The sequence below is a fragment of the Dufourea novaeangliae genome, unplaced genomic scaffold (assembly GCF_001272555.1).
Source record: "Dufourea novaeangliae isolate 0120121106 unplaced genomic scaffold, ASM127255v1 scaffold208, whole genome shotgun sequence".
NCBI classification, from domain to species: domain Eukaryota; kingdom Metazoa; phylum Arthropoda; class Insecta; order Hymenoptera; family Halictidae; genus Dufourea; species Dufourea novaeangliae.
In genome coordinates, this window is record NW_015374114.1 from 1,412,421 (window position 1) to 1,423,925 (window position 11,505).

Consider the following 11,505-nt stretch of genomic DNA (forward strand, 5'->3'; position numbering starts at 1 on the left):
TTCGGGGATACTGACACGTATGCGTACGTTTAGTTTTTCTTACATTCGAGTATCATTCTTAAAACTGTCATTAAATAGTCACTAGGAAATTCTCCAACAAAATAGGATATTCTACCAACTGATTGTGATTAATATTTATAAATATATTTTTTCAAAAATACAGCCAAGGAATAAAAAAAATATTCTTTCTGATCTTATTAAATTCTTCCCTGTGGAGGTTAAAAAGTCAGCGTTACATCTGGGGACCTCTTGTCAATGCCGAGGAGTCTTCGAACACTCATCGAGGATTTACTCTATACATATACACACGAGCATACGTATATTGTGATTGTGCGTGCACACAGTAAAAGTGCACGCCGCTACGAAGGATACAAATTTTTTAATTACCGAGCCCCGACCAGTCTTCATGCGCTTGCGACGAGCGCGCGCGAGAAATCGTTCGTCGCTCGACGACTCGGCGGTGCATCTGCGCCGCGTTTTGTTTCTCCAAAAGAGAAATTTCATTACGATGCATAGCGTTTAAGAAGCGAATATGTTCGACGAATGTTTCGTTCAACGCGTAGGGCTTACAGTCATCGCGATTGCTAAACGGAACAATCCCGAGAGCAACGTGTTTTACGAGTGTGTGAGATTCGTGTTGCGTCCAATCGAGGGGAGCAAGCGTTTGGGTACTTGAAATGAAGGTTTTTTTTTAAATTCGAACTGATTCTTTTAGCCGGCGTATATAATCGTAGTCTTCTTTTCTTGGGGATCGGGACACAACGGTATTTCCGACGAATCGATTTTCTTCAATTTCTCTTTTTAGCGTCTCCCAAGTGCATGAACACCGGCGGTGACAATGAATGTTTACTCGCTTTTTCGCGCAACGGTCATCCTCATATTGTACCGTTTATTTGGTTGTTCGACCATGTAAAACCATTTATATTTGCATATGATTAATATGTTTTACTTATAACACTCTGGTATTAAAATATTCATTCTATACCACGATCTCAGCCTGTCCTATTCCCGACCACACTAGATATCGCCACGTCTCTTCGTCGATGGCTAAAATCGAACAGACGGATCATCGATCGATAACGGTTTCAAACTTTCACATAATATTAAATTGTATATTGTAATCTGTGGTTATTATCCGAACAACGAGATATCACGATCGAAGTAATTAATGCAGGCCCTCTGTCTCTCTTGCTCGAGGGTTTCGGTTTTCGGTGTCACGGTGCACACATACATACATAGGTGTATTCACGGTATCGACTGTTCCAGAAACGGAATTGCAGCGGAGTGAAATTAACACGCGAACCCAGGAACAGGACAGGGTTGCAAGGAGGCCGAAATTACCAGGTCCGAATCGTCCGTGAGTTATTGCCGGCGCGGATATTGCGGATCGGAAAGAAAACCGTGAGAATCGCGTGCTGTTCCACACGACACACGCATACAGACGCGCGTTTCCAACCCCTCTATTAAGCAGCATTGTTGCAAATGGCTGAAAATCGGTGGATGGATTCCGAATGGGTCGACGTGTGTATATCCAACGTGACGGAACAACGTTACCCGATTGGCAGCGTGCATATCGGTGGGGTAGCAGCTAGTTTGCGCGCCGCATTGCACGCGGGGGCCTGCAGTCGAGTCATTATGCAGGTACCGGCTGTCACTTCTACTCACCGTAACCGCAGACCGACGTTGACTATCGTCGGGGATTCTCTATGGATCCGGCTCTCGACGGTTTCGTCGCCCGATACGGTGGTAGACCGCTGAATATATTACGTCTCGTTTAAACTTGATTTCTAATGCATCTACCCCGGTCCACCCCCCCTTCTCCGCACCCAAGTGTCGCACAGATTCGTGAGATCGTTAAATGACAAGTTACCTAACTACGACGATCTATGACAAAGTAAATACTGTCGCCGTGAAGACGCGATAATCTAACGGAACCGACGGTAATTGATTCTATTTACAACCTTAAACAACATATCGACACATCGATGCAAATTGGATGAGCACTTATCCGGGAAGAGGGGCGGACACACGTTATCGTATACGACTACTTCGTCACTCGTGGCTCGATCGTTTCGATGTTTTACGATCGTGATTCTCCCATCGCGATGCATTCGCGCGCGTTATCGATGTACATACAACGTGGATACGTCGGTGCTTGGCTGGCACGCGACCACCTCGTGCTCTCGAATAAAGAGACATCGTTCTCGAGAGTCGCTTTTGTAGATAACCACGGAGTGCGCGTAGAACATTTTTTTTTTCTTGCAAACCACTAGATTACCGCGGTGTAAACAGTAAATCGTTCAAGAGCCGTTGATAGCGTATACTATCGAATTTAATTCTTCGCTCTTTATCGAGGCGTCGATCTATTTTTATTTCACTTTCAACGGCCTGTGTTGTGTCGCATTAAGAGAGGGAGTATTTCTCACCAACAACAAAAGGCACTCACGGATTTATTCTCGACACCAGACGATATTTATTACGTACGAATTTACCGTCCGCGTCCCAATTACATAATGTTCCTCTCATAGGCCATTCGATCGATCGTAATTCACTGCACAAACAGAAGTCATCGGTTTTCGTTCACTCTTTTTTTTCGGAGGGGTGGGGGGGGGGGGACAAGGAATCATAAAATAAAATGGATAAGAGGCGAGATAAATTATATATGTACATCGTGGGTTCACCCCGAAGCTTTCTACGAAATCATCGAATTCAAAGAGAAATTAAAATGTTAAGAGATATTTTCAGCGGAATTTATGTTAACCTCTAATTTTGTTATACACATTACATTATAATACACTAAGCTATATTGCATTACATAATATATTACACAATTTAACTTAGCATACATTCAATGCTGGTAGTTCTAGTGTTAAAACGAGTGTTACACCGATGCAACACTGGGCGTTAAAGGGTTAATCTTGAACGGGCGGGAACGGAAGGTTAGAGTTTCTTCGAAGAACAGAATCCTTCGGCTTATTATTTGCATAGGGACGTTAATTCGCTCCTTAACTCTCGCAGGATTTCGACTCGGCTCTTAATTAAACGCTCGAGCATAAGGATCCGCTTATATCCTCAGCGATTACTTTACAATCGAGCGTGCACGAACTTCACCCCCAGTTGATTATTCGCGTAAGTGCTGACTCGAGTTCCACCACCCTCTCCCCACCCCTCTGAAACCGGCCAGGCGCGTTTGACCACCGTACAACTTCCACCGGGTGCCGAATGTACATCTCTCAGTCTGACCACCGGTGGGTTTATTCTACTGACTCCGCGGGGTTTTGTCCGTGCAGCAATTTTGCTTTACTACTCAAACCGTCCGACTCGTTAGCATCCCTGTAATTTTCTGCCCAAGGAGGGTAGTTCACTTTCATCATCTTACCGTTCGCATCACTAAATTTTTATCGCTTTCCATACCGAAGTTCGTACTACGACGTCAACATTTACGGAACGGGAACGTTATTTATCCATCGGCCGTGACCGTCGAACAACTGACCGAATAAATAATTAAAATTCGATTAATGTTACGCGTCAATATTAGCTCGTAGTCGTACACGATTATGCAACCGTCGATCGAATCGAACGCGTTTTTCGCGTCGTCGACGGAATATCGAGTTTTCGAAATTGGGAGGGTGGCTCGAAATTAATAATACCCCGTCTGCATTATGCGGCGGGTCTGGATCGTATGCCGTCCGTGAATTCTGACAATCACTCTTCCTAATTGATAATGTTTGACTCATCGGCTGAAATTTTAGTACGTCGCTTCCGATGCACTCTCGAAAGTCCCCCCCCCCCTCCACACACACACACACACATTTCGTCCCGTTCCTCGTACGTCGATTCGTAGTCACCAAACTGTGCTCATTCATTCGTTATTCATATTTGTCCAGCGGATCCCTTAACGCTCCCACGCAGAACCCTTAACACGCCGGCGTTCGTTAAAATTGCAACGGGTCCGAAGTAACGGTGATAGATCAATGAAATATTGATGAGAGGTCTCCGCCTCAGAGTGGTTCGGAAACGATAAAAATTTCACCCGGTTCTTTCATTGATTTTAGGGCTTCGGGTTAGCTTCGACAATTTCTCAGCCGAAAATAGGAAGCTGACAGGTATTGCTGGCTGAACCATCCGACATATTTATTCCATTCTATTAAAGCGAAGGAAATTCGGGAAACATGAAAACTGTATTCAACACTCTGAGAAAGATTGGTCGTTATTTATCTTGTATTCCATTAGCATTTAATGTTCAACGGAACACCAGTTTCCATAACATCTTTGAACCCTACAACTCCAATACATTCCTCTCCACGTCACAGAAATCTTAAAGCCTGTCGAAGAATCGAGCCTCTCGATCGTAACTCCCATAGCAGTCAGGGAATGACGATTCAACAAGAGGATCAAGCTGGCCGTAACGCACGACAAAACAGTTAAGACAGTATCAGAGCTGGCCTGGTCGGGGGGTGTGGGAGGAAGGAGTGTATTCGACGGGGCCCGGCGGGTATTTCCGCGTAACCGACCTCGACAAACTGAGCGAAACGAGGTCAGGAACGGCGCCGTACGACGAACGAGGGTCGTTGGTGGGCCGCTCGTCCGCCACCCCTGGTTCACCCTCCTGTCCACGGGGGTTAGAGTTTCCACCTGGTTCGGAATATCTCGGATCCCCTCGGACCCGGTCGTTTCCACGAACTCACCGCGCGCAGCGTCGGGTTACATCGATGTCGTATATGTATACACAGGACGCGCCCGGCGTCGGGACAGAGCGCGCGCGCAGGGACAGACAGCAAATACGTGACCGACTAGAAGGACACGTACACAGGCCAGGCAATAACTACGGGTACACCAATATTGGGCCGAGCCGAACTTACGGATAAGATGCACGCAATGCATATACGAGGAGTACAATACCGTACGATTATGCGTTGCTACACAACGGAACACGTGGGGGTGAACACGTAAATGTTATCGGCTGGGCTGTGTACGTTCACCCCTGTACCATGAATATGAATATTCTTTCGCGGTAAGGGCTAATAAAATCGAACCACGAACGCGGTTAGCAGAGTTTCCAGGATAGTAGACTTGTACAGACGGAGGATCGTCGTTTCCAGAACGCTTATCTCCTAATGAGCTGTCTTAAGGTGGATGCTTAGTCAGAGAGCCTGGACACGCGTGGGAGAGCTTGTGTAGCTACACAGACGCGTTACGTTGCATTAAGGCAGGGCTACACACGTGCAACGCGCATTGCAACACTCTTGGGAGGGTCGATTTTAATGGAACGTTTCCTGGAACGTCAAGCTGAACACGAGTATTCCGACGCGCATCGTAGGAAATCAGAAGGAATGTCTATTCGTTGTTGTGCCTATCCGAACATTAAAAGAGTGAAACTTATATTATGATATAATTATACATCGACCCTTTGTGAGACTCCCAAATGGAAATTCGGTTGCACGAGTGGATACGAGGTTTTGGCCATACAGATTTGCATGTGTCCAATCATTACTCCACAAAAAAATACAGTAAAACAGGGGTCACACACGTGTGTACGTAGTAGCGGATATCAATGGGCTCGCTGAGCAAATCAGGTATTATCTACCTTCGTCGAACGCGCGAAACACAGAGATGGAAAAGGGAGGAGAACGCGGTGTGTCCGAAACCAGAACAAGAACGCGCGCGGCGCAGATGTACACGTTCCCCTGCGAGCAACTACGGTTGCACCTGTACTCCGTCTACGAGGTGAACGGTGGTGGAATAGGCGGAGGCGGTGGAGGACGAAAAGAACCCGCGGTGTGGGTGGTCGAGGGGGGTGCGCACACGGGGAAGCGTCGCGTGCAAGGACACGAACAGGTACACAGGTACACACAGAGAGGTGGTCTCTCCTCGTCAGGCTTCGGAACGCCGGGAACGCGCACACTTTCGCGCAGAAACTATCGTGTGTAAGTTGGCGGGTAGGGGGTTGCTCGCAGGTACGAAGAGGGTTAGGGAGGGTAGAGGGTGGGGGTGAGCGCGCGGTTCTCGGTCGTACGCGGTGCGGCGTAGTCGTCATTGGGCGTCGGGACACCGTGGCGACGCGGTCTCGGCCCGGTAGTACGGTCGGAAGGTGAGCACGCGCGCGCCGAAGTGTGTTCCGCGGGACGCGACACGAGGAAGACCAGAAGTGCTCGCGACGTTTGTCGCATCGCGTTTCCTGTAGCCATAACTCCCACATACACACACACACGCACACACACACACACACACGCACGCACACATACACATACACGAAACACATTGACAGATACACGTCGAACCACGATGATCATCGCTCGTCCGCGATCGACGTCGATCCAAAGTGTCGTCGTCCGTTGCCTCGGTTAGTTCGTCCGGTTCGAATCGCGCGGTTTCGGTTCCACACCTGTGCGCGCCGCGAGTGATCGAGGATTTATTCTCGAAGGAAAGGGATAGAACACCCGACGAGGATGTTCTCGATGGAAAGCTATCCTCGTTGAGAGATAGTTTCGCGTTAAAATCGAGAGGAAGTGTGATCGTCGTTTACGAAGGACATCTCGGAGAGCAAAGTGTGCGCGTCGCTAGGTTTAACGGCTGTGTACAAGTGGGAATCGTCTCACCGGAGGCCCTGTCGTGATCGCCACGAGTGTGATTCGTGTACATTGGATCGGAACGAAGGTGGAGGAGGCATCGGCGCACGATGAGACGGACGACGAGAGGGTATCGCGTGGATTACACGGGATTCGACGTCGTCGTCCGGCTCCGCCTGGCCGTGCGAAGGCTCGCGAACACCACCTCGACGGGGACCGCGATACGGAGAGACTGAACGGAACAACAGGACCGATGTTTTATCATGATCTGATGGGCAGAGTCATGTCACGTGTCGTCGGGACGCTTCTAGCGCGCTCGACGCTTTTGACGAGCGTCGCCGCGGCGCTCGTCGTCCTGTCATGCTGCTGCAGGTGCACCCGCGCAAGCGAGTTCCCCGAGCGGGAGTGCTGCGATCTGATATTCCCGATCCCCGAACCGACCGGACGATCCACGTCCGCGCCTACACCTACTGGAAGAAGCGGTGAGTCTGAGATATATGTATACCACAATTTGCTTTCCTTTCGTCGAACGCTCTCCTCGGCGTGTGTCCTAGCGACCAAGTCTCCGAAATCGACCTCCTCCGCGACTAGTTTTCCTTGGACGAACAGATTCCCTACTGTTTAGGTACACGTAGCTCTCGATTACCACTAGTAATCATCAAACCCGTCAAAATTACGGAATTTTTATGTGGTATTTTGCAGTCATTGAAATTATTACGGTCAAAGAGGTCAGGCTCGATGGACATCGATTGCACGTTGATGGCTACCCTTACTTTAACGAAGGTCAAAAGTTTCGGAGGAAATATACTCCTTCGAATGCGTCTCGTAACGCGGGGGACCTTCGAGCTCGTTGGTTTCGTCTACCTGTGCGTGTTTCCCAACAGTCCTTGCATTGAAATCCGCGATTATCAGGTCGCCGTTTGTCTGTTGTTAGTCGACGGTACTTGATCGAATCCATGCCGGATTAAATGCGGAACGAGGGTCATTTCTGCGGCTTATCCAGCACCGTGGAACGGTCGAGAGGCAAATACGTATTCCATGAAAGGGGTGCAAGGGGAGGGGGAGGAGTGTTTCCTGTTAAAAAAAATGCCTAGTTTCACCCAGCGGTTTGATAGAACGTTCCCGTTTCTGGTACGGGGCGAAGAGGAAGCCAATAATTGGACAGGAACCAATAACTGTAGGTATAGCTCACTCCGTATTTTGTTAGCCACCACGCAGCAGCTATTACAATTTCCGTGGAAAGGGCGTCGAACGGATTATTAATTCAATTAGGATCAGTTATTAATTCGACAACGACGGTTTATCGACGCAGGAACTCTCTTTCTCTCGCTGTGGCGTTAATTTAAGTGGCGAAACAACGCTCGTAATCGAGTTCGGGCCAGGTTCCCGGCGGCTGGGATCGAGAGAAGACCTCGATCTCCCGCGGTCCCGAAAATATGCGGCCGCTTTTCCCGTCGATTTTCCGCTAATTAACCTCGCGAACTTTCCGGGTGACACGTTAATCTTCTCGTCCCCGTTGCGGATACTCGAAGCGACCCCAAGCTGCAAAGGGGGTGTGGGGAACCGCGAAAACTCCGCGTAAATACTCTTGAGACGAGAGACCTACCCTCTCGGTCGATACTTTTAATTAGCTCGAATTTATTGGCAGGGGCCTTTTCAAAAAAACCCAGCAGTATTCGTGGTATTCATATTCACGGATTACAAGTAACATCCGCGGAGTCTGGAATATTCGTTTTTCTACCACGAAAACGTACAACCCTGTTGGATCTCGTTTTCTCGGTGCACAAAGAATTCGATTTCTTGCTTATTAACTCACCTGCCCCACTAGACTTACCTCGCTATTCCTTACCCGCAGTGCAAATAGAAACGGTAAGCACGTTAACGGCAGATCGAAAGTGAATTACTCTTATAGGCTGACGCAAGAATAATATAGAGCAAGTTGACTGGATCGTTTGCTATCGAGCACGATCTCTGGACACCCTGGATTATCGGCTAGAAACGATGACGTGGACGTCGACGAGCCGTCAATTTGTCGTTGGTACCTGCGATTCTTGATTATTCCAATTATTCGGAACTATACATACACACCTTGTAGTCCACACTATCGTCTGGACGTAATTTTTTTTGCCCCCCTTTAACCCCACGGAGCACTGGCGCTCGTTCTTCGGCGGGCTAATAGTCCGGGTCGAATGAATTTCTTTCGTAGTGTCTCTTACCGCGGTTCGAAGGCCATTTCGTTCTTTTATATGTCGCGTGGGGACGGGATCGCTCTCGCCCTTTGTTCCCACGGGGATGGTTAATGGAGACAACAGAACGCTTAGCGTGGTGTATGTAAAGGGTTCGTGGTCGACATTGTCGCAAGGAGGAACTGCGGATCGGTATTTCGGCCGCGCGCGCTAGCGGACGGAAGGGATGAACTTCGATCGAGGTCGCCCACGAACGAAGGTTATCCGCCGTGTCTATAGCTCCGGGAGTAAGTTTCAGGGTGCAAGTCATTTATACACCCCCCACGGAATTCCACGATGGCGAAGTACCCGCGTACGTGCTCGCGAACCGTTAATAATGAAAGACGATGAACGACGAGCTGCCACAATTCCGCCACTTTCTTTCGCTACCCTGTATCGATATGTCTTTATCGTTTCGATTTCGATTCGGATACTATAGCAGAAATTGGAGAGAGCATGCAACGGGCTAGCTGAAATTTAATCGAACCAGACGTCCATCCGTGGTCCATAGTCAAAATTTAGCAGCTCTAATGGTTAAAAACAAATTTTCCTTTATTTTTCAAAAGAACTCTTATCAAGCTACTATTAACCATGGAAAATTTGTTCCATATTGTTCTTCTCAGACCCGTTCGTAACGTCGATCTCGGTAAAACATGCAGACAAAATTCTCTAAAAATTAATGCTTTCAATGGAGATACTGAGAACTCTGTTAGCGAACGATGACGAAATAGAACTATAAGTTTCAAACCTTTTTCATTACTTGACCTAAACGAGCATATGAGTCGGTAAATTTTGATTCTGGACCACTGTGCGCCCGTGGGAATAGATTTTTACGCTCTCTTTCTCCGCGTACGGAGAAGAGGGTGTGTTTGATGGAATGCTCGTCATGAAAATCGACATTCGTAATAATAGTATTCGTCAAACGGTTATAATTTGTTTCGACGACAAGGGAAATCTTTCATCTGTCTCTTACAATGGAAGGCAACGAAGGGAAAAATAGACACGTAGGGTGACGAATCCACGAACGGAAAGATCGATTGGTACTGTGTCGGAGGGTGGTTCAGGAGCCAATAATCACGCGTGTTCGGTCTTCATTTGTCTACCTCATACTCCACACGTCTCTCAGCCATGTACACGTATGTTTTACCAGTAACGATACTGTTGAAAGAGACGCATTTCGAACACGCATTCCTTCGACAAAAAAAGGGGCGCGAGAGCCACCGAAAGCAAAGATGTTCCAAGGGTCCGCGGTGCCACGATTTCTGGTTTAAATGTCTCGAGTCAGCCCCCGCGAGAGGAAAACGAAAAGGAGAAAAGACACGTGGAAAGGAGGCAGACGACCGAGAAGGAGGTTCCGCAGCCCAGCGAAAGGGAAAAGGGGGTGTACGGGGGGTGGAAGAGGGGGCGAGAAGTGGCCCATTGACGTTAAATCGCACGGTGAGGCGGTTTTAAACGGCCTCGGTGTTTTCACGCGACCTATTTCGCCGGCCCGCGCACCGTAACGAGGTTGCTTTCGAATAAATTCGAAGTACTCCTTCGAGCAGTCGTTCCCCGTTCTTCTTCGCGAATCCGGGATGCCTTTTTTTTCGCATCACCCATGCGAGAGGGATACTCCATGAAAGCGTTACGTACACTTCTCTTCGGTGTGCCCCACCCCATCCATCCCAACCCTTTCTCCCTACGGGGAGAACAATCGACCGTGAACGGGATGGGAGCGGTTTGTCGAGTGGCTGCGGCTACGTGTTTACCGACTCTCAGTTGCACGAGATCGAAGCTACTTTACCGTATAGGTATCGTGAATTGTATTTTTCTTCTGGGGTTTTGTGAATTCACATCTCCTCTTGATACTGATTCGTTATAATTTCTCGCCTTGAATATTCGAACTCGCTGATTTTACACTGGCCAACGAAATTTGGAAAATTCGAATATTGATCGAGTTAATACTGGTAGTTTACTTGCGTGATTTTGAACTGCTCAATATAATGGCGATCTCATTTTTAGACCCGTAAGGATTTTTGGTGAAATTTAATTGTAATTATGAAGCTATGGAAAATATGTTGTACAGGGAAAAAATAAGTAAAAAGATGTTGGATATGCGTGCAGTCGAATCGGACTTTGCTAGCGCGTCTGTTCATTGCATTCCGTTTCTACTTACCACCAACAAAATGTAAAAAGCGACCTCTACTAATTTCTTCGTTATTCCGAGCAATTGCAAATTTTCAAAATTTTTGACACACCATTCAGTAAACTAATCCCTCTAACTTCACAAAAAGACTCAAGTCACTTGGTACAATTGTAAAAAAACTTGTTCCGTCTTAAAGGGTGCGCGAATACATTTTTTACTTACTGTATGATCAGATTACATTATGCACTTGGTTTAGCGCGTCGATTTACCTAGCATTGACATGCATCTACGAAATACACCCTGTATACGTATCTTCGAAAATATCCCTACTACGCGGTTGAACGCTTCCCCCGAGATCGCCGGTTTGGATCGTATCGCCCGCGGCGACGGGCTTCACCGGCGGAAGAATCGCAAGCTTTCCCCTTTGTGATGCCCGTTAGAGTCCGATGAATATTTATGGTCCGGCTTGATTAATTAATCGCCGGCTGGGGAAGATTGAATACATCGGAGGATAGTATTTACGTATCCCGTGATCTGTACGAGCTCGCGATCGCTGTTTATAACAGCGATCCAGGGGCGGGAAGGG

General features: G+C 47.8%; 1 protein-coding gene across 1 annotated transcript in view; it reads left to right on the forward strand.

Moving 5' to 3' along the window:
- The first annotated feature begins 6,822 nt into the window (after positions 1–6,822).
- Positions 6,823–11,505, forward strand: part of LOC107190895 — a 253,254-nt gene continuing 248,571 nt past the window's right edge. Inside the window, exon 1 of the mRNA XM_015579782.1 lies at positions 6,823–7,051. Within this exon, the coding sequence (XP_015435268.1) occupies positions 6,823–7,051 (229 nt within the window). The remainder of the gene's footprint in view (positions 7,052–11,505) is intronic.